The sequence below is a fragment of the Onychomys torridus genome, chromosome 1 (genome assembly GCF_903995425.1).
Source record: "Onychomys torridus chromosome 1, mOncTor1.1, whole genome shotgun sequence".
NCBI classification, from domain to species: Eukaryota; Metazoa; Chordata; class Mammalia; order Rodentia; family Cricetidae; genus Onychomys; species Onychomys torridus.
In genome coordinates this window covers 97653350-97677404 of record NC_050443.1, presented here as the reverse complement: position 1 = coordinate 97677404, position 24055 = coordinate 97653350, and the positions used below count along the sequence as shown (strand labels likewise).

At 43.6% G+C, this 24055-nt stretch overlaps 1 protein-coding gene across 2 annotated transcripts; it reads right to left on the bottom strand.

The window, feature by feature from the left end:
• Window positions 1-312: 312 nt before the first annotated feature.
• Window positions 313-24055, bottom strand: LOC118597146 (acyl-coenzyme A synthetase ACSM5, mitochondrial). 2 transcript variants are annotated; one of them, XM_036208436.1, is made up of 13 exons: window positions 23855-24055; window positions 20350-20560; window positions 17001-17208; window positions 14365-14508; window positions 10638-10791; window positions 8174-8253; window positions 6642-6765; window positions 5778-5858; window positions 5563-5664; window positions 2588-2715; window positions 2408-2507; window positions 770-889; window positions 313-396 (listed from the first exon to the last, which is right to left on the bottom strand). In XM_036208436.1, the coding sequence occupies exons 1-13, from the start codon at window positions 24053-24055 to the stop codon at window positions 313-315; spliced, it is 1737 nt and encodes a 578-aa protein (XP_036064329.1). The 2 variants fall into 2 exon arrangements, with proteins under 2 accessions (XP_036064329.1, XP_036064338.1); XM_036208445.1 differs by having other exon boundaries at window positions 348-381; window positions 771-889.

The following is a 24055-nucleotide window of genomic DNA, read 5'->3' as shown; positions in this document are numbered from 1 at the left end:
TTATATTCCCACTGGCATAATGAGACCATGAATACCCCTTTCCCAGGAACAGGAACAGCAGAATTCTCTTCATACAACCAATGGATGGATGCTGAGGATGTCTCCAGTCAGGGATGGGGCATTGGCTGTGAGCTCTGGATCAGGGATGCTCTCACCTTTACCAGCACCATCCTACAATGCCCATTTGGATGCTGGCCATCTTTGATGCCTATTCTTTGAAGGGATAGTGCTCCAAGGAGGGGGCTGGCCAACCCTGCTTCCTTCTTTTTTAAGGACCTTCAGAGTATCACGTCATCTTTCTTGGGTTGCACCTCATCTCCCCCACTCTTGATCTCTCAATTTACTCCTTAAGATCTTTCCAGAAACCGTCTTTGGCAGTTCGGAAATGAAAGCCACCTAGTAACCAAACAAACAGATACCATTATGCTTAGAAACCATCGTTTCCCAGAATGACCCTTTTCTTAAGTTGTTACTTTTACTGTTTCATTGGAAAGCGACCATAATTCAGGGTTTGCCCTAGGAGACAACAGTTAAAACTGCTAGAGCTTAGAGCACATGGGCCCTCAGCTTCTCATCAACAGGTCAATTCTTAGAGTAAGACCATAATGGACTTTGGGAAAGATCCAGCGAGGAAAGACAAACAAGGCTGAATCAGTAGCTGGGATGTGCATATCTCTGGCATAGAGCCTTGCCCTGTATAGGAGGCCAGTCCAGGGAGCAGGCATCCTTCTGGTTCCTCAGCTTATGTCTTAGGACCCCAGGTGTTTACCTTCCTGGGGTACTTGTATGGAGCAGTCACCTTCTTCACATGCTCCTGGAGTTCCCGGGTCAGTGCTTCTGGGTCATGAGACGTGTAGGCTGGAGAAAGCACGATAAATGCCTTCACCACCTGCAGGGAGGGAACCCCAAAAGGCATCAAGCGTTTAGGAATGATGCTTTTCTTCTCAAGCTAGCCTTGTGCGTGTGTGGCTACTTATGCTATCAGGAGGGTTCTAGTTTCTACTAGTTCTACTAGTTGCTTGAGCACAGCTAGCAAAGTGAATGACATCCATTTCCCTGTTGTCTGCCTGTTGAGAATAAACTACTGAAGAGTTACTGGCTTTTGTGGAATCATTTTCAAGCCTCATGTCCCATGCCCCTTGCCATACTTGTAATGACTCCATTAGGAGACAGCATGGATTCCCCTAAGATGCAAACCCACTGGGGGATGTAACTTGACAATGCCAATGGCCACTTACTTCCAGATTTTCCTGTAGGAGGGCAGAGGGACATGGGCTTGTCCAGGCTGAAGAAAACACAGCCCTGCTCAGGGGCTGCTGGGTCTTTGGAGGGTGCCTGCATGTACACTTCCCATCAGCAAACATGGAGTTACACTGTTTCTGTTTCAATCAGTTGAGCTGATGTTCTGCACCTTGGCTTTGTCTGCCCAGGTTTCTCCTACAATTTGCCTCCGGATAAAGAGGCAACAATTGTTCAAAATGTAATTCCTTGGGCTGGAGATGGCTCCGAGGGTGCATTTGATGCTGAGCCTGATGACCTGAGCTCATTCCATGGAGCCCACGTGGGTTTTCCTCTGACCTCCACACACACGTGTGTGTGTGTGTGTGTGTGTGTGTGTGTGTGTGTGTGTGTGTGTGTGTGTGCGTGTGTGTGTGTAGTCCCTTGGTTCCTGCCTGATTGTCTACTTCCAGGCCTGCTATAATGTGAACAGCGTCTACCACTCACTTACAACCCATCCCCAGTCAAGCCATGGACTTCACTGCTCTGCTTTCCCCTCCCACCACAAAGGACTAAACACCATGACATTGGGAAACAACTAAGTCTTCCCTCCTTTGGGTTGTTTCTGTCAGGTATTGTGGGCATAGCAGTGCCTAGGGTCTGCTCTTGCCTTCCTCTTGGGACCCACAGAAAAGGAGTTTGCTTTTGTCCTGTGAAAGCCCATTAAATTTGGCTCATCTTTCTAGCATATCAAGGCTACTTAGAAACATTCTGTCATCCCTCAAGTTGGCCATCCCTTCCAGCTACAGCCTTCATCAGTCATGTCTGGTGAGCTTTCTAGGTCTCTACCTGAAAACAGAAAAGAATCCCCCGACACACACTGGAGAGGATTAATGGCGGTCTGTGTCTTCCTTTCCACTGAGATCTTCTGCCGAATCAGCAGCCTCATTTGGATTGTCTGGTGTCCAAGTAAAACTACACTTTATATTTTCCCATCTTGTCTTTGTAGAGTGCACCTACTATTTACAGGTGGTTTAATCAGAATCAATGAGTGACTGAGGGTGGGACTTTGGTTTTGTGATACTAGGGGTGGGGCTGAGACCAAAGGAGGGACCTGGCATTCCTGCTTGTTCCTTAGGGTGCTACTAAGTAGAAAACAATGCAGTTATGTTCTTGCCTGACTGCTTACCTCTCCCCGAATGGGATCTGGGCTGCTGACCACAGCGCACTCAAGGACAGCTGGATGTTCTGCAAGGGCACTCTCCACCTCAACAGGCCCAATCCGGTAGCTGGAAGAGAAAAGAAGCTTTTCCAAATGGCTTTCCTTCCCCTATAGAACCTTGAGAAAAGGAAAGGGCAAACTGCTAACCTTGCAGAGTTGATCACATCATCATTTCTCCCTAAGAACCAAAAGTAGCCATCCTTGTCCACGTGGGCTCGGTCCCCAGTGATGTAAAAGTCTCCTTTCTCTGATGAGGCTGTCTTCTCAGGATTATCCTTTAAGACAAGGGAAGACCGTGAAGGGTCATTTGAGCATAATCACTTAGGCCAGCCCCTCCCTGGGTATCCCACACTGGGGGCCAACAACCCTTCAACAGGTAGCCTATTGGTTCTCAAGGCTCAAGCTATCCAGAATTTCCTACAGGGCAGGAGGCTGGAGTCCTGAAGATTTGTGACTTCTTCTCTTTTAATTGGATGAGAGATTCCAGGTGGGATTTAGAGCAAATGCCCACAAACATCCTTAGAAGAACTGAATTCAAGGAGGACACACACAGGGCAATTGGCTCTGGATAAGAGAATATGCTGAGCATAGAAGATATGAAGTAATGGGTTGCCTTTGAAACCCCATTGATAGGAGGCAAGGGTAGAGCATAGAAAGAGTCAAGCTGTGATTCTAAAAGTCAGTGTGTATGTGTGTGCTCTATAGATTTTTTGGGATGTATGAATATGGATACATTAGGGCCATGGCACATGTGCTAAAGTCAGAGGACAGCTTTTGCTGTCAGTTCTTTCCTTCTGCTTTGTTTGAGACAGGTCTTTCATTGTTCATCTGCACTGCATGCTCCAGGCTAGCTGGTCTTCCATTGTTCATCTGCACTGCATGCTCCAGGCTAGCTGGTCTTTCATTGTTCATCTGCACTGCATGCTCCAGGCTAGCTGGTCTTTCATTGTTCATCTGCACTGCATGCTCCAAGTTAGCTGGTCTTTCATTGTTCACCTGCACTGCATGCTCCAGGCTAGCTGGTCTTTCATTGTTCATCTGCACTGAATGCTCCAAGTTAGCTGGTCTTTCATTGTTCACCTGCACTGCATGCTCCAGGCTAGCTGGTCTTTCATTGTTCTTCTGCACTGCATGCTCCAAGCTAGCTGGTCTTTCATTGTTCATCTGCACTGCATGCTCCAGGCTAGCTGGTCTTTCATTGTTCATCTGCACTGAATGCTCCAAGCTAGCTGGTCTTTCATTGTTCATCTGCATTGCATGCTCCAAGCTAGCTGGTCTTTCATGGTTTATCTGCACTGCATGCTCCAAGCTAGCTGGTCTTTCATTGTTTATCTGGACTGCATGCTCCAAGCTAGGTGGCCTGTGAGCTTCCAGGCATTCTCCTGTCTCCAACTCATCTTAGGAGCTGGGATTTCAGACACTCATGCTACTCTGTCCAGCTTTTGGCTAGTTCTGAGGATTCAAACTCAGGTCCTAACACTTGCATGGCAAATGCTTTATTCACAAAGCTGACACTCCAGCCCAAATTCCAAAAAACTGAAAGAAAAAGTTAATAAAAAGAAAAAAATTACTAATGCATGCAAAAATATGAGTGACTGGCAAATAAATTATCCTGAGTTTAAGATACACAAAAAATGGATCTTTTATGACTCCAGTATAGTTTTTAGAAAGAAAACAAAATTAGTATATAGTTGTTGTATACAGTATATAGTAAATATCTAGTATATATAATGCTATATAGTAGCAACAATTTACCAATTGCCTGAGGTCTCAGGTAAAGAAGGTTGGATGTAAAGGATCTCATAGAACTCTTAGAGGTGATGACAATGTTCACATCCTAACTTCAGTGGTGACCACATAGGCATACACAGTTGCCAGAAGTCACTGGCCTATACACTTGCCATGGATGCATTTTTTCACAAGTAAATGTTATCTCCATTCAAAAATACATTTTGAGGAAAAGCTAAGTTATTAACGAATATCTCAGAATGTATCTTAGAAAAGGTCTAAAAGGTAGAGTCACAGAAGTCTTACCAACCTATAGAACATTAGAGGAGAGATAAACAAATGGAAAGATAGAAAGAATGAGTAGGAGCTGCTGAAATAGATTGGAGGGTAGTAGTGTATGCTACCAAGCCTGATGATCTGAGTTCAATCCACAAACCCACAGGGAAAAAGAAGAGAACTGACTTCCCCAAGCTGTCCTTTGACCTCCATAATACTTCCTAGTATGCATATACCCAAACACACACACACACACACACACACACACACACACACACACACATACACACACACACTCACTAAATTAACTAATATAAGATAATTATAAAGAATGGGTGAAGTGTCAGCTTTCTTTGGGTTAATTTATAGACTAAGAAAAATCCAATTAAACTGCTAACATGTTTTTATGGATCTTGACAAGTTGGTTCTAAAATGCACATTCAGTCAGCTTAGTGTAAGAGTAGCATGGTATCTCTGTGATAAGTGGTTCTCAATTCTTGGCTGCACATTTGAGTTACCTAGGGGCTGACCCTCATCATACAAAAGTTTAGTTGATTTGGTTTAAGTGGTATGTAGGCATCATAATAGTTGAAGCTTCCTGAGTGATTCTGACACACATCTTGGTTTGAGGATTTTATAGAAAAAAAAAGTCTGAAGAGACTCTAGCCAAAGTATGTTTAGAGGAGAGATAATTACTGTCTTAATTTGGAACCTTGGACTGAAATTCCAGGATACAAATTCAGCCAGCAAACCAGAAAGAAACACCCTGAAAACTTGGTTCTGCTACAAACTTGCAATTGACTCTTTGGTAAGAACCTTCACTTTCCTGAACCTAGTTTTCCCTATCCTTTTCATCATGACTAAGTTGTCATGGGTTTGTGCTCTCAACATACTCTTTTGAAAGCCTATGACCTTGCATATTAGTTATGTAACACTGGAGAAATCATTGTACTTTTGTAGCTTCCTTATCAACAACAGAGTTCCTGATCAATAACAATAGCAACCAACCCCATTCAGTTACTGGAAGGTTCAAATTATAGATATTTACAAAATGTGCTTCTCAAGGTTTGGCATGAATGATTGCTGAGACTTCTCACAGCTGATCCCCCACCTCTTACCAGATAGCTGTTGAAGAAACAGAAGGGTCTGGTGGGTTTGATGCGGATAGCAACATTCCCCTCTTTTTCTGGAGGCAGGATATTGCCGTCCTCATCTACAATCTGATGGAGAGATTGCATGGCATCAGAGCATTGTTTACACAGCTGTGGTACCCACCAGCCTATACTCCCCAGCCCATGGATGGCTCCATGCACAGGGGGCAGAGGCTGCCTACCTGCACGTCGTAAGGTGGGCTTGCTTTCCCCATAGATCCAGACTTGATTGTCGAGCCTCTTGAATTGCCGCAGATAAGGACCTGGAGAGAAATCAGTGTCCATCCTCTTGTTTCCTGCTCCAGGCTTGCTCTCACTACCATCCATTCTTCTTCTTTCTTCCGCCATCTTTCTTTCCCTCCCTCTCATCCTTTTCCCTCCCTTTTCCTTAATTTTTCTTTATCTCCTTTCCATAGCCAACACATCTTTATGTAGAACTCTAGTTAGTGTTCATGGATGGAGACCTGAATTGTATCATTAAGCTCACAGACTCACTCACCCCCACATCTTGCCAAGATGGCTGCAGAGGTCACTGCTTAGGATTTTACTAAAAATACATTGTAGGCTATTCTGGGGTGGCAAATTCCTTGAGCATTATGAGTATTAATCTTCATTGTCAACTGGATTGAATTTAGAATCATCTAGAAGGCAGGGTGTCTGAGAAGGGAAGACCATTTTGAACAATATTAAGATGGAACCTCTTCCACCATGGGCTTCCAGTGCTACAGTGTTCTCCAAGATCAAGGGACCAAGTGATCACAACTGGACTCTCTAAAATTATGAGCCAAAGTAAGTCTCTCTTCTTTGTTTCTGCAGGATATTTTGTCACAGCTACATAAAAGTAATCATGGTATCAGGAAGGCTACTGTGCAGGCTATGGTATATGTGAAATTAATTACCCAAGATGGCTTTTGAACCAAAAGAAAGAATGACTAATGGTATCTCATTGCCAGCTTTCCCCAGAGCCAAGGCAACTTCTGGCAGGCATTGGGGAGATGTGAGTAACTGTTATAGGTCAGATGAGGTGGTCTGGGACACCAACTCACTGTTTCAGATTGTCCGTAGCCTTCATGGAGCTCCAGGCCTGTCTGGTTCTTCCACTTGTCCCTCACATCAGGGTTGAGGGCCTCTCCACCAGTCAAACAGTGCCTCAGGCTTTGAAACTTGTACCTTTCTCAAGTAGGAAGACAAGGCCATCTATGTCACAAACATTTCTACACACCCTCTGGCATTGCTAGAGGTTCAGAGCCCCAAAGACAGTAGAGGATAAACTCCCTTCTGTACCATAGTCAGCTCCATGTGGGCCAACCTCTCTCTGCAGATATGGTCTGCAGAACCAAATCATTAAAGCAAATCAATCCTATCTAAATTTGGGATAAAATCAATTGTCCAGATTAATTTACCTATAAAGACATGATAGATAATAAATCAATTAAAGTAATGATCTGACTCAAAGTAATAAATCAATAAAAAAATCTAAGAAATTAAAAATAGTCTTCTAAGAATCCCCTAATTCTGAAGATTGGATCTAAAATTTCCAAATATATTAAACAAATAGCAAATCTACCTCTCAGTTCAAAAATTGTCCTAAATATAATTACATTTTCAATCATTTTCTCCTGGTTGGAGTCCACTGATTCAACTGAATTACTTAGTATTGCCAGGCAGCCTCTGACTGGTCTTCAAGAATTACCCAAGGACTGCTTCTAGCCAGAATTACAATGTAGAGACTAGCCAGAGTTACAATGTAGAGGTATTCACAAGAATTGAATGGGATGGGTTCTTATATTTAAGGAATACACTCGAAGTCATGTAAGTCCTCCTTTCTTTGGAGTATTTCATGGCCAGAGAGTGTGGTTAAGGAAAATGAGAGCATGTGAAGAGCATAGCTTGGGAGAGGATAGAAAAGGGAGACATGGGTCAGGATGAGTAAGTTACTGATTGATGAGGGGATTTACCCAATACCCTAGCAAATAGTCTTGTCCATCTAGTGCCTATTGCTTTGGATTTGCCCAGGATAAGAGCCATCTACAGAGTGTTGTCACCTTCTTTTGGGTGTTCAAAGACAGATACCCAGGAATGCCTGGCTTGGGTTAATTTGGGTGTGGAAGATATAGAGTATACTGTGGTGGAGCTTGTTAGTCTAAGCAAATGAAATATCCTTGGCTACCAACCCCACTCTATAGATGGTCAGTGGAGCTCCAACAATTTCTGTGACAGAAGTTACAGACACAGTGTTAAGGTACTAACTAGCCTGTAGGTGTGATATATGGTAGTGATGAAGTTTACCCCGAGTGTTGAAATTTTGGATTGCCTTAAATCCTTTCCATTTTCCCTGGGTGTGAATTAAAATCATCTTTAAAAGCTTTATGTAAAGTATGTGGGAGTGTTTTGTGTGAAAGACAGAAGATATTGACAAAGAGAGATGTATGAAGACATAGAAAGAGACAGAGGTGACTCAAGAGAGTCATAGGAAGACAAAGATGAGAACCACGGGGAACAAGAGTTAGATTAAGAAGGTTGATTTGCATGTATGTCCTCATGTGAGAACCCTAGAAGTGCCAAGCAAAAGCTGTACCTTGTCAGATCCTCCTGTACAAGCAGCCGGAAGAGGGTTGGGACACAGCACAAGGTAGTTATTGGGAACTTGCAGAGAGTCTAAACAAAACAAGGGGTTTAGACAGTTTTCTTAGAGACACTCAGGTGTGATGGGATGGGTGAATTAGATATTTATAGTCCCATTGACAAAGCAAAGGAGTAGAAAACTAAGTATGGCATCTGTCAAGATGATCTCCATGACCTCTACCTGCTGGCATTTGTACCCCTATGGAGTCTCCTCTTACACCAATAGCATCCTGTTGACCTGGTGGGAGTCACTTGAGATTAGGTTACAGGAAGAGGACAGCCTCTGTCTCAGATGCTCTCACCTCTCCCTCTCTTGAGTGACTCACTCTGGAGGAGACAAGGTACCAGGCTTTGAGCACATTCCAGCTGCCCTTGGGATAAGGGTACACAGTAGGCCAGTATTCAGTGCACAACTGATAAAAACCACAATCCAGAAGTGAAACAGCTTGCCCAGGCTTCACCCTACACTGAGATGACTGCATTTCTAGATGACAGCTCTGTAAAATTATTCTTAAAGCTCATGGGAGATGGCTCAAGCAGTAATGCAAGCGTAGGAGCCAAGTTTGCTCTCCAGAACTCAACCCACGAGGAAGAGTCAAGTGTGGTAGTATACGCTTATAAACTCAGCACTAGGTGGCAGAGACGGTTAGATCCTCACGACTCACTGACCAGCAGTCTAGCCCAATGAAAAAGCTTCAGGCCAAAGAGACCTGGCCTCAAAACACAAGGTGAGTGCCACCTGAGCAATGACATTTGAAGATGACCACTGGCCTCCACATATAAATGTACAGTACATGTACACACACTCCTACACACATTCATTTACCTGCACTCACGTGAACACACAGAAACATAAATGATCCCTAGAGATATGTCATACATTTCCCTACATCACTCATTTTAAAGGTGTTTTTTGTTTGTTTGTTTTACTATGTGGCACCATCCATCTTCAGAATTATTTCATCTTTCCAAACTGGGTCTGTGTCCCCATTATGTACTAAATTCCCATTACCTTCTTCCCAGACTCATAGTAACCACCATTCTTCATGAACATGACTATTCTAGGTACCTTATATAAATGGAGTCATGTAGTATATGCCCTTTGTCCCGTCCTCTTTTACTTAGTATAAGGTCCTCCAGTATCATCACTCATATTGCAGAGTACCAGAATTGGCTTCCTTTTAAAGGATGACTAACGTGTGTGTGTGTGTGTGTGTGTGTGTGTGTGTGTGTGTGTGTGTGCTGTATTTGGGTTACACATTCAGTTTCTGATGGATACTTGGGTTGTTCCTGCCTTTTCATTACTGTAACTAGTAACAATGCTGCTGTTAGTATGGGTGTACTTTGGTGAAATCTTGACAGCAATCTTACAAGGCTTCTTTTCTCCAAGACCACCTGGTAAAGCTGCTCCCAGAATCCCAAACATAGAAAGTTATGAGATAATAAATGCTTGTGTTAAAGCTGCTAATTCTAATTTATAGCATATCAATAGATCATGAATCTAGTGCTATGGCTGGGGACAGTGAAGAAATAAACTGCACAAGTGGCCAAGTCCAACCTGAACAATGACAATGGAGAGTTAACAACAACTAGTGCATTAGGGACCCCATTTCTTTCCATTATCATGACAACTGTATGAACTTTCCTTCAGAGGTAGAAAGTAGGACTCAAACAAGTCCAGAGACTAGGGTGAGAATCCATGTTTGACCAATGTGGAAGCCTATACTTCTAGCCTCATATAACCCAGCTTGTCTCAAAGAGATGGTATGGGGAGATAGGCTCATTGATAACTCAAGAACTCTCATTTAGAGTAGAAAATAGATCAAAGATACTCAGTGTCTTCACTGCGGTGGTCAATCCTCCTACCTCATGATAAGATTCCAGAGAGACAAGACAGGAGGGGAAAGGTGTATGGTTGGGTGAAAGCTCATGATAAGGTTTGGGGACAGCAGCACATGCTGTGGGGAGTAGACTTTTGATTTTACCTAAAGTTTTGACAAATATCTTGTGCTTTGACAAAAACATAGTGAAGGAGAGACATGGTGTGTAGTAAAAGGCTTTTGTGCCTAGGGATTTATATTGAGCATAAGCGATGATTAAAGTTTGCTAGGTGGACAGGAACCAGATTACGGAAGGCTTTGAGTGAATTTGTCAACAGATTCATTCATTTTCTCATGCCACCTTAAAGCAGATGTTTCACTCCTCTCATTTACACCCAGGACAAAAAAGGTGTTTCAGAGCTTGGCATGGTGGTATGCACTTATAACCTCAACCCATGGGACTCAAATGCAGAAGACCTCTGGTTCAAGGTTGTTCTGGGTTATATAGTGTGACTGTTTCAAAATGGGGGCTTAGTGATAGGGCATTTACTCAGTTTGTGCAAAGATCAGGATCCCTGCACGGGGATGTTTTCTTACATTTAGGATAGTTTGGGCATCAGCTCGGGGCAGCTCATGCACAAAAATGCAAGCTCCATTGGACCAGGCAGAGAAGAGTGTCCACGCTGCCTTCACCCAACCGGTGTCAGTTGTGTTCCAGAAGATGTCAGATTCAGTCAAGGCCATCCACCTCCTGCCAAAAAAGTGAGAGGAAGTAAGAGCATCCTCGTCAAGGTCTCCACCTTTAGAATGGATTACATTATTCACATAACATTATTTGGAGCTGAGACCACAGGAGGTACCACTCAAGCTTGTCAAATCTACACAAGCTCCATCAACTCAACTACTATCTCAACTAACACTTACTCAACACGTTCTCTGCATTTGTGTCCTAGACTAAGAAGACAAAATTAAAAGAACAGGTCTTGTACTTTCAAAGAGGTCACCATTTAGTGAGAGCATTTGCAAGGGAAATTAATCTCAGTACATTGTGATAAGAGCATTTTTATTCCATTCCACACTCATTTAAATTAGTCTGGAGTCAGCCCTAGGGATGTAGAAGTAAATAGTCATATTTTGAAAAGCTTGTAGTTTAGTAAGTATAAGTATCCAAGAAATCCTGGGAGGGCACATTTTTAAACTTTCTTTTCATTTATTCTTTGTGTCTTTCACATCATGCCTCTTGATCCCACCCATCTCCCCCACACCCCAAAAAAATTAAGAGAAAAGGATGGGAAAAGGGAAGAAAGGGAAAATCTTGTCGTGGAAGCTGCAGTGTGACACAGTGAGTCACAAAGTAAAATCCTTTATCCATACATCTTTACATGCAGGTTTTCATTGCAAAGAATCATAGCTCTGGTTTGAGGCCCCTGATCTCTGCTACACCATCAATATCTCTTGCTCATCTCTGCAAGGGGTGAACTAGCTAGGGGAATGCTGGAGAGCTCACCTTGATGGGTGAAGAGAAGGAGAGCTGGCAGGCTGACCAACCCTGCAACTACCCAGGCCCAGAACCTGGGTTATGTGTTAGCCTACCCAAACATCCAAACATCCACACCATCTGTGATCTACTGGAGTTGGGGGGGGGGGGTTGGTCAGTCCTGCAGAAAGGGGCTACAGGATCTCCACGACACAGGGTAGCAATGGATGTCCAGAAATATCCCAGTGAGGACCCAGTGTCAATGGGAGAGTACATTTCTAAGAGTTAAAATCAAAGTCTTGTGCAATAACAGAGAATAAACACCTAACTCAGAGCAAGGAGACCATTATCTCGACAAATGTTGATTGAGCATCTTTTAAGATTTATCCCATGTTTTCATGGGGTCCATAGTGAGGGTGGATATGGGTCTGAGAAATGCTTCTGAAGTGGGAATGACTTTTGAGTAGGCATCACTAATGGGTAGGAACCATGGTGTGAAACAGGAGGAACGTTGTAGGGAAGGGACACAATGTCTGAAAACACAGGATATAGACAAGCCGTCATGGTCGCCTCTGAGTTCCAGGACATACTTTCTTCTGGTCCTCCTCTTCATGAGTGGTTTCCCTCAAGTCAGCTCCTATTCCTCCCTTCACTGAAGAAATACTCTGTTCTCTTCAAATCTCACCCAGCCTCAACATATTAACTATCATCTGTATACTGGGACCCTGAGAGGAATCTCATTACCTCTACATATGTACGTCTATACTCTACCTCTACATCGCTACTTCAGTTGAGAGGATGGAGATGTTAAATAGACCCATTGAGTTTGCAATGCCAATGAATAACTCGGGGTTTTCCTTCCTCTGATAAACTTATTCCATAATTTCCTCCCTATTATTCTTTGGAGAAAAAGCCACATAATGCTCATTCCATATCAAGCTGTCAGAAAATTTCATTAGATCTGTGTTTAAATTGTTCATAATATGAATACTCCTGTCTCCTTATTTCCCCAGACAAGGCACTATGCTTTTTGTTCTAATGTAGTGTTCTCTTTCCTAACTCTGCTTCATTCCTTGATCCTTACGATTTGCTACCAACCCAACATCCTGAGGGACCCTCTACAAACTAAATTGGATCGTGTCATACCCCTGCTCACAATATCCAATATTCCTTAAGTAAACCAAAAAACATAGAATTGTCATATGACTGAGCAATTCTACTTCAGAGAGACATCCAAAGAAGTAACCATGGGGACAACAGGTACAATATAGAAGCAACCCATAATAGTTGAATGTATCTTCCAATAGTTGAGTGGATTTGAAAATGTAGTATATATATGTGTGTGTGTGTATGTGTGTGTGTGTGTGTGTGTGTGTACGTGTGTGTGTGTACACACACACACACACACAGTGGAATACCTTTGAATCATGAAAGGTAGGGAAATTTCCCTGAAACTTTTATTTTTCTGTACAGCTGAAAAAAAAATACCACTCCTGAAGATGTGTCACATTTTTATTACCCATTCTTCTGTTGATGGGTGTATAGTCTGGTCATATTTCTTTTCTACCATGAATAAAGTGGCAATAAACATGGATGTGCAAAGTATTCCTGTGGTAGGATATGGAGTCTTTTGCGTGTTTGCCCAGAAGAGGGATAACTAGGTCACATGGCAAGAAAATGGATGGATTTGGAAAACACATGAAGTGAAGTGGCTCAATCTCAGAAAGAGAGCGCCCATGTGTTATCTCTCATATGTATCTCCTAGCCTGTGATGTATACATCCACATATGTAAGTACATGTAAAACCTGCAAAACTAGAAATGATACCAAGAGGATCGAAGAGCAAGTAATGAGGGGGGTGGGGGTGGGAGGTGGGCAAAAGGACCCACGACTGGTGACAGGGTGTTACAGAGGTAGCAGGGGGGGGGGAGGGGAGAGAAGAGGAGAATCTGGAACGCACTATGTTTGAAAAGGCCATCATGATATCTAGTACCTTCTATGCTCATTACAAAGTAAATGTAAGGAAAACTTAGAGAAAATGGATGAACCCTGAAGACGCTGTCCTGGACAAAGGAGCAAATTTCAAAATGGTGCACTGCTCACAAGAGGTGTCTGGAGTAGTCATAGAGGTGGAAAGCAGAACAGGGATTCCAGGAAGGCAGGGAGGAGGGGGATGGGAGCTTGTTATATAATGGAACTAGAACCTCTGCTTGAGAAGACTGAAAGTTAGTTCTGTAGAGGGATGCTGGTGACGGGCGCACTAAAATGTGATTATATAGACTGCTGTTAGATGATACACTTAAACTGGGAAAATTTCCTCAGAGAAAGGACCTTGAGTGTTTTATTTTACCACAGGTAAACGACAAGTGTTTGAGGACATGAGTAGCTTTACCATGACTTAAAGATTGTACACATGTTTTAAACCGTCACACAGTGTTCTATAATTAGGAAAAAAATTTATATATCTGCTAGAAAAATTTTAAGGAAAATGGTAAAAAAAAAAAAAAAAAATGTGTTGCAGCCGAGCAGTGGTGGTGGCGCACGCCTTTAATCCCAGCACTCGGGAGGCAGAGCCTGGAGGATCTCTGTGAGTTCAAGGCCAGCCTGGGCTACCAAGTGAGTTCCAGGAAAGGCACAAAGCTACACAGAGAAACCCTGTCTCGAAAAAAACAAAACAAACAAAAAAATGTGTTGTGTATTTTGATATAATTTTAAAAATATAGGCCTTCCTGACTCACCCTCTGGTTGCCCTCTGACCTCCATTTCCAGCTCTTCCTCCTTCACTCCCTCCCCTCTGCTCACTCACCCACCTTGGTTTTGGACCTTCTAGACAAGCTGTCCCAATACCTTCCACTGGCCACAAAACCCAATCCATAGCTGCACTGGGAATGTTCCACCATCTTGGGGGCCCCCGTGGTTCCACTGGTGAAGTAGATGGCCACAGAATCTCGGCTCTTAGTTCTCACACAGTTGTGCTCTGTAGATGCCTCTCTGGAAAATTCGAGAATACGAGGTCACACTGTTAATGTGAAGACACCAAGCAGTGCCTAAGCTCTAGCAATGGCAGGACTGCCGTTTCAACACCCCATGTGCGAGGGGCTGAGTGAACACTATCTGCATACACCTTCATAGATAGAAGATACTAGCTCTACAATGATGTGAGAGCCAAGGAAATCGAGGCTCAAAATGCCCAGATGACTCATTTGAAAGATCCACAAGGTGGGGTGGATAGTTCAGTCAGTACAGTGCAAGGGAGCAGACATGAGTTTAGATCCTTAGCACCCACATAAAAGCTGCTTGCATCTATAATTTCAGGCTTGGGAATGCAGAGGCAGAGGGTCCCTGGATATCACTGGGCAGCCAGTCTACCTAGCTGGTGAGCTCCAGGTTCAGGGAACTCTGTCTCAAAACATAAGGTAGTGGATAATGATAGAAGAAAATACCTGGTGGGAACCTCTGTCCTGCACATATGTGCACACACCTACATGAACAAGCACACACACACACACACTCACATACATACCATATACATACAACAACACACATGTACACACACACACACACACACACACACACACACACACACACACACACAGAGATCCCTATATTCTTTGAGTGGGGTTGAGGAGTTTGTGGCAGAAAACACACATTCCAATGTGTGTAATTCTGTTCATTTATGAATAGTTCTATCCCTAACTCAATTCTCAATGTAGAGATATTTTTCTAAATGTTTTCTCAAAAAATAGGGCTTTGAGATTAGTTGACTTCCCAAGTTCTGTGATTTGAAGACTCAGCTAGCTCATGGTTCTCAGACCCGACTGGGTCTTAAGATCTCTGAGTTAATTTTTGAAAGAAATTCCATTACTTGTGCTCCACCTTGGAAAAAATGAATCAGAATTCTGATTTTTTTTAACCTGTAGTAATTTTACTGACAACTGAAATTAAAAGGATATATCTAGGTTAACCTGACTGCTCCCCCAAATGTCATGATCATTAGAAATGAAGACTCCTCTGACACCAACCCACTGCTACTGTTTGCATCTTGAAGTCCCCCAAAGGCACTGTGCTTAGTTCTCAACTTGGTTCTATCCACCCTAGTGTCAATCATTAGGAAGTGGACCCCATAGAAGGCCTTAGACCAGTGGGAATATGTCCTTGAAAGTGCTTGTAAGCCTTATTCTTTTCCCCTCTCTCTCCCTTTCTTGTCCCTTAGCTCACACGATGTAACTGGTTTTGAAATGCCACATGCTTTGGCCATAATGAACTGCCTCATCAAGGGGGCAGTCAATCATGAAATAAAACCTTCAAGACCCAGGCAAAATAAACCTTTTCTCTATGTAAGTGGGGGAAAAAAAGAAACGAGGACTCCTAGGATCCTGGTTCAGATCCGCCTGGCTAAGTAGGCCAGATACTAGATTGCACAATTTGTATTTCAAATACTCAGGTCCATCTGGTCATGGAGCTGCACATTCCAGGCTCAAGAGTCCAGCATTCAGTGGCCTGTTTTGGATTATTCCTTCCTTATTTTGTTTTATTTATTTATTATTTATTTTGTTTTGCAACAGGGTCTGGCTCTGTAGTTCAGGCTTGCTTCACACTCACAATCCTGTCTCAATCTCCTGAGTGCTAGGCTGACAGGTGTGAGCTGCCAGGACAGGTATTCTGGTATCTGATCAAGACAAAGATCTCAAATCCCCAGATAAGCGTCTACCACACCATGTCCATGTCACAAGGCAGTAATCTTTACTCCACCCTAATTCTCACATTATTCTTTCTTGGCATTTCAGTGAGTCACTTCACTTTTCCAACACTGTTTTCTCACCCGTAAAAATAAGGTCACATCTTGTGGGGCTCCTTTGAAGGATTAAACAAGGTGATTTCTTCTTTGCTACAGTGTTCTGTGCACCAAAGCCCAGGGCACCGGTGTTCTGAAGCACAGAGCAGGCCTCATTAAATCCTTCTTGCACACATGAATGTAGGCAAATGCTTATTCAGCACAGTGCCTGGCAGACAGCAAGCACCGGTAAGAAGGCAGCTATTTCACTATGGACAGCCTTCTGTGAACTAAATGCATCATGAAGTCTAGCTCGCATGCTCCAGCTAAGAATTCTAGCAATCTTGGCCAACATCTATTATTATTATTATTATTTTCCGAAGCAGGGTTTCTCTGTGTAGCTTTGCACCTTTCCTGGAACTCACTTGGTAGCCCAGGCTGGCCTCAAACTCACAGAGATCCACCTGCTTCTGCCTCCCTAGTGCTGGGATTAAAGGTGTGTGCCACCACCGCCCGGCCTTGTCCAACATTTTAGGGAACACTGGGACGAAATGACACATCCAGTGACCTTGAATATTGAGGTGGAAACAGGAGGATGTCTCCGGCCAGTATCTCTTTGATTCAGTCCGCTCATGCTCAATCCTGTTGCCGAAAAGGAAAATCCCCAAAGCCCATCTCATAGCTACTCTCCTGGAGAGTCTCAATTTACCGAAGGAGTTCCCGGAAATTGATCCAGCCTGGACGACTGGTGTTGGACACCAGAAGCTTGGTTTGGAGGGAGGGGCAGTCAGCACTGATGGCATCCACATGTGGAGCTAGGGCATCACTGGTGATGATGGACTTGGCCCTGGCTGCCTGCAGCCGGTACCTGAGATCCTTTGCTGTCAGCTGGGAGACACCTGGAATCATGACCACACCTTGGGACAAACAGAGAAGGGAGGGTAGGGTGTTAGAAAGGAGAATGATTCTAATGTAGAGGCCAGAGAAACAAGCAACTGAAGAGGGTTGGAACATCTGAGGGAACAATAATAGTAACAACCAAGTGAAAAAGATGTTGCCCAGGGTAAGAACTTTTCTGACATTACGACATTACTTCTCTTAGTTCTTGTGATGCTCAAAAATGCATGCTATTGTGATAAATGCTGTATACATTTCTAAAGAGTATGGATCATTAGACTTTCATGCCTTAACTAAATCAAATGGTTTGCCCAAGAGGACATAGCTAATGTGTAACAAAACCAGCACTGTGGTGCTAAAGCAGTGGTAAAACCTGTTCTGCCCTGGCTAGATTTAAGTCAGCTTGACACAAGCTAGAGTTATCTGAAAGGAAGAAACCTCAGTTGAGGAAATGCCTCAGGGCATTTTGTTAATTAGTGATTGATGGGGGAGAGCTCAGCCCATTATGGGTGGTACCATCCCAGGGCTGGTGGTCCTGGGTTCTATAAGAAAGCAGGCTGAGCAAGCCATGATGAGCAAGCCAGTAAGCAGCACTCCTTCATGGCCTCTGCATCAGCTCCTGCCTCCAGGTTCCTGTCCTGCTTGAGTTCCTGTCCTGACTTCCTTCAGTGATGGACCATGATGTGGAAGTGTAAGCCAAAAAAACCCTTTCCTCCCCAAGTTGTTTTTAGTCGGAGTGTTTCATCATAGCAATAGAAACCCTGACTAAGGGGTTGGGGATTTAGCTCAGTGGTAGAGCGCTTGCCTAGCAAGCACAAGGCCCTGGGTTCAATCCTCAGCTCCACACACATACAAAAAAAAAAAAAAAAAAAAAAGAAACCCTGACTAAGACACTGAGAGTCCATGATCTTAAATATATTACATATATTACATTGTATTGCCTCAGCAACTCCTTAGTTCCATTGTTTTCTATGCCTTTTAAATAAAATTTTGCAATAAATCCTTTTGTTGTATGTGGATCACTTGCTGATAAAGGAGGTATAGCAGGCAGGAACTCCAGAGTCCCCATAGTGCTTCAACCAAAGCTGTGCTAAGGGTTCCATTCACCTCCAAGGAATAAGGACAGGTGGGGGGGGGGCAAACTTGACATTTGAAAGCCTTTGATATCTCATAATGTGAATTATTAGCATTTTCCATCAAGTTTAAGGCACTAATTTCACAGAGGAAAACATCTAGTGAGAACAAGAGGCAGGGGAAAGGTCAGTTCAGCACAACACCAGAGTGCAGCTCATGTTCTCACTACTCTTTGCCCTCTCTCCCAAATTCTTGCACAATTTAGTGCCCAATGTGAGCACTCTGAGTTGAATGGTGTTCTTTATTTACGTGTGTTCATGTAAGTGTGGGTGCTATGCATGTGTGTGTGTGTAGGATGTAAGAAGACAACCCCAGGTGTCACTGCTCAAATGTCATCTATCTGGTTTTGAGGCAGGATCTCTCACTGGCTTGGAACTTGTCAAGGTGCCAAGCTGGCTAGCTGTTGAGCCCCAGGGAGCCACCTGTCTTTGCCTCCCTAAGGCTGAGATTATAAATATGTACCATCATACTTGGTATATATTAGCTTGGCTTTTGGGGCTTTTTTTTTCTTTTTAATATGGTTCTGGAGGTCAAACTCAGGTCTTTGTGAGATATTCCCACTGCAGCCCTGAAGTGCTTCTTGATTCCATTTCTCTGTTATCACATCCCATAGAAGTTATTTGCTGGTTATGATTTAGGGACTATACTCAAGTTTGGAGTAGGTGTGGCCCTGTTGGAAGAAGTGTGTCACTGTGGAGGAGGGTTTGAGGTTTCATATATGCTCAGGCTACTCAGTGTCTGAGTCTACTTCCTGTTGCCTGCATATCAAGATATTGTCAGCATCATGTCTGCCTACACACCTCCATGTTCCCTGCCATGATGATAATGGACTGAACTTCTGAACTGTAAGCCACCTCAATTAAATGCTTTCCTTTATAAGAGTTGCCATGGAAATGGTGTCACTCCACAGTAATAGAAACCCTAACTAAAACAGAAGATGATTGACACCCAGAACTATCAATAAGAGAAAGTCAATCACTATAGCCTGACAAGTGCATATGAGGAAAATTTAGAGATGTAGGACTGCATTGACTTCAGATTTGGTATCTTCTGCAGTGTTGGAGTGGAGGCTATACCTCACATCTTAATGTGAAATGTAGTTGTGAGTTATTTTATTTGAGTATCAATAAAAGATGTAGAGTAGGCAAAAGTGAGATATTTGGTAGCAAAAACAAATAACACTTTAAACAAAGTTTTGATTATAAAAAAATGTCTTAACACATTGTCCAGCACATAGTAGGTGCTTTAAAAAAAACTGCAAGGTCTCCTTACTAAACAGTTGACTTCTTTTTTACGAGTTTTTTTTTTAATGTAAAAGGTTTTTTTATTCCATTTTACATACCAACCACAGTTCCCCCTTCCTTCCTCCCTCCCTCACTCCTGCTCACCCCCCCCCACCTTCCTCCCACTCCACCCCATCCACTCCTCAGAGAGGGTAAGGCCTCTTATGGGAGTCAACAAAGTCTGGTATATCAAGCTGAGGCAGGACCAAGCCCCTCTCCCCTACATCAAGGCCTAGCAAGGTATCCTTCCATAGGGAATGGGCTCCAAAAAGCCAGTTGGGATAAATCCTGGTCCCACTGCCAGTGGCCACACAAACTGCCCAAGCCACATAATTGTCACCCACATTCAGAGGGCCTAGTTTGGTCCCATGCAGGTTCCCCAGCTGTCAGTCCAGAGTCAGGGAACTCCAACTAGCTTAGGTCAGCTATCTCTGTGGGTTTCCCCATCATGATCTTAACCCCTTTTCTTATATAATCTCTCCTCCCTCTCTGGCTGGACTCCTAAAACTCCACCCAGTGCTTAGCTGTGAATCTCTGCATCTGCTTCCATTAGTTAAGAGTTGACTTTTAATTATCATATCATTGTCTAGCCTCTGCAAGCAATCAGGTTTGTGACTGCTAGGCAAAGGAAAAGTGAACCCCCTATTGGGTTCTCTTTGTTCCATCCTCCAAATCTTGTGGGAACTGCCAAGCTCTGGTGGTTGGCACCAGTCCCACCAATGTGCCCTAACCTTGCTCACCAACCTGTTCGCATACAAGCCACGCTGCTCAGCCACCAATCTGGGAGTCGTGGAAGCACCAGCATCATTCTGTCTCCAGGCTGCAGGCCACACACACCCTCTAAGACATTTGCTGCCTTCCTGGACTGCTTCCCCAGCTCCTCAAAGGTCCACTTGACTTCGGCTCCTGAGCCGTTTACCCACCAGAACGCAGGATTTGGGGGCCGGTTCCCTGCCTAGACAGTGGGTACAGCCAGGAAAAAAAAAGAAGCCATTGTTGGGCATTTTTGCTCATTTGTTTTTAAGAAATCACATTTTTACAACAGTTATGTGTTCACTGAGTTCAAAAATTAAAACGATGGGCCAAGGGTAGGACTCAATCAATGAGTTCTTGTTTACATGCACAAAGCCCTGGTTTAGCCCAAGGACTGAGTAAACTAAGTTCTGTGTAGCATGCCTGTAACTACTCAGGACTTAGGAGACAGAAACAAGATGATCGGAAAGGCAGGGCCATCCTTAACTACAGAATGAGCATAAGGCCAGTCGTGTCTACATGAGACCCTCCCTCATAAAACTAAAAGCCAGCCAGCCAAACACAAAACCAAAGGGCTGGCTCCCTCCTTGTACTTTGGAGGGTGGCCAATTTTGTTACTTACATATTCTCCCAGGGTTGAGTGAGGCAAACTTAAGCAAATATTACAGATCAACTTTTTGAACATAAAAGGTAGGGTGATTTATGCTGTCCTGTGTCCCTCCCTAATTACCACATAAAAGCACACAGCACATTGGTCTCCAGTGTAGTCCCACGAGTTGTATAGCAGTATCATTCATTGTTGCTTTGATTTAAAAAAAAAAAAAAAAAAGCCATGACCAAAGGCAATTTAAGGAAGAGTTCATTTTGACTTAATGTCTAATGTCGATGTCTATGATGATGGAGAAGGCACGGTGGCAGGATCGGTGAGCCAGGAGTGCACCTCACTGCACAGAGAAAACAAACTGGAAGTGGGCAAGGCCATAAACCCTGAAAGCCTGTTCAGGGCTTTGTCAGACCTTTTTTCCGGCACATGCGTGATCCTGGCAACGCTCAAGGCTCTAATCCCATAGTTTTCGAGATACTCGGGAGTGTACGGGAGGCTTTTAAAGGCCATGTGCCTTTCTTAGTCCCTAGCCTTTCCTTTCTTTAGCTTCTTGAGTACTCTACCAGCTTTTGGCTTATTTTTCCTTTCCCGTGTGGGCATCTAACACTCCGTCTGCTTCATGCAATCACAAAGTTAAACTATTTGCCTACAGTTGTTTGTTGAAAAATGGCTTCCTGGGAATAGACTTTTCTTACTGGTTAAGTTCCAAGCTGTGTCAAATCTAGACAGCCTTGCAAAAGTCACAATAAGTCAATTGGTTGTCCAATACTGGATGGTCACCCCTGAAAACATACCTACAAGTAATACTATGTAGATCGAGAAAGTTATATTTAGGAATATATAGATATACATATATGCATTTAGCAATGAAAAAAGAGTATATGAGTTTGGAAGAGAGCAAAGAAGGATATATGGGAGGGTTTGGAGAGAATATGAAACTATATTATAATCTCAAAAATAAAAGAAAAACATGGGGGAGTAACACCAAATAGCAAGTATTGGAAATGAAGCTTTGAAAGAGCTCTGGCACCATTCTTTGCCTGCTGAGGCTGCCAGGCTCCACTGGGGACAAGGACTGATGTTTTCCAGGGCTTCTGGGTGACTAGGAAGTTGGGTCAGGACAGGGAAGCTTAAAATGGCTCCAGGCTCGCTGTTCAGGCTGAGGTTCAGTGACTGCTGTAATGAACACAGGGTTGCCAGGGCTCTGCTGAGTTCCGAAGGTTCAGATTCTTTCTCAGTGTCGTGCTTGTGACTGTGGCTTTCAGGAAGCCGAGAGCATTGGAAAACCCCATTTCCTTTTTATGACTTACTCCTGCATTTTTGTTTTCATGCTCAGATGATCTCTAAGAGGTCAGGTATTGTGGCAAATAACTTTAATCTCAGCAACTAGGGAGTTAAGCCAAAGAATCATTAGTTCAAGGCCAGGCCGGGCTATGTAGCAAAAATCCTGTCCCAAAGAAAACAAAACAAAACTCCAAATTCAAAAGCTAGATAAAACATTCGCCTAATGCAAGGCTCTGGACTTCACCCCCAACACTGGAAAAGAAAGGCAAAGAAGGGAAAGAGACAAAAGACAATTCCTCTAGAATGGAAATAAAAAAGGAACTCACTCTTTGCAGAGACCTAAGGATGGAGCATTCTGGCTCCGAGTCACAAACATGTCTCATTTATTGCTCACTACAGCTTGGGGTAGCAGTTGCCTTGATTCCTGGTTGCAGATGAGAAAGCCAAGGCCTAGAGAGCTCAGGGAACTTGCCCAAGTGCACACCTTAAGTATGTGGCTAATGTATGTGTGGTGAATTCAAAGGGGTGCTTCTGAGTCTCATTCATCCTCACCCTGTGGTAAATTTACCAATTTACCATATTCAGTGGCAGTGTGGTATTCCTGCCTCTGGTGGTGGCAGAATTGACAAGGTTAAAAGTAACACAGATAAGATAGGATCATGCCTGTAATCATAGCATGGGAGTCTGAGGCAGCAGGCTTGCCATGAGTTCAAGGCTAAGTTGAACTACAAGTTGTATAGTTCCAGGCCAGCTTGAATTTCAGAATAAAGCTATCTCAAAAACAAAGAAACACACGCTGGAGGCAGGCAGGCAGATCTCTGTGAGTTCAAGGTCAGCCTGGGCTATATAATAAGTTACAGGCCAGTCAGGGCTACATAGACCTGTTTTGTTGTTGTTGTTGTTGTTTATTTGTTTTTTTTAGAGCAAGCAAACAAAATTAACCCTAAAATTCCTTTAGAATCAAAATTTATATTCTTTATTACCAATAAATTATTAGTATCAAATATAATACAGAGAGATATCCATAATAGGCACATATAGAAGAGAAAATAAATAAGTGTGTGCAGATAAGACATACAATGAGCACACACCTTTAATCCTGGCACTCGAGATCTCTGTGAGTTCAAGGCCAGCCTAGTCTACCAGAGTGAGATCCAGGACAGGCAACAAAACTACACAGAGAAACCCTGTCTTGAAAAAACAAAAAACAAAAGACACACAATGGAATCAGGATGTGTTTGTTTTTGTTCACGTCTAGGTGAAAAGCTTTGACCTTGAGCTCCTGCTTCTCCTGCTCAGAAGGGAAGTGAATACCATCAAAGCAGAGCCCCTTCCACTTAGCGGATCCCCAGCAGGAGGATGAAGAAGCATGACTGTGTGGTTTGAGCACTGGAACCAGATATGCTTTAAGCCCTGTACCTGGTCATACCACCCGGGGCGGATTCCTTCCCCTCAGGCTTCAGTGCTAACAATTCGAGTTTTAGAACTTGCCAGGTTCCCAGATCTCAACGTTGAAATGCTCTTGACTTTCAGCCTTGAGCCTCACTGCTGTGTCTGAGGGACTTCAGAAGGCCGGGTGGGACACCAGGGCAGCAGGGTGGGCCTTACCTTTTCCAGCCGACTCCACTCATCCAGCACATCGTGGGCAAAGTTGAAGTACTCAGGCACTGGCTGCCTCCCCAGGCTGATGGCTTCCCAGGTGGCCACAACTTCAGGGACAGGCGGAGGTGGTGGCTGCCTGTGAAGCCTGCAGATGCCCCAGGAATTCCTCAGAGCCTGGAGGACCAGGCCTCTTCGCCATAACCTCAT

Excerpts from the sequence above, each read along its gene's own strand:
- LOC118597146 (XM_036208436.1), bottom strand. The coding sequence starts at position 24,055 with ATGAGGTTATGGCGAAGAGGCCTGGTCCTCCAGGCTCTGAGGAATTCC. Across the intron at positions 20,561-23,854 it reads AGTGGAGTCGGCTGGAAAAG|GCAGGGAACCGGCCCCCAAA; the intron begins GTAAGGCCCACC and ends CCCACTGTCTAG. Across the intron at positions 8,254-10,637 it reads ATGCCCAAACTATCCTAAAT|ACTCTCTGCAAGTTCCCAAT; the intron begins GTAAGAAAACAT and ends TGTTTTGTTTAG.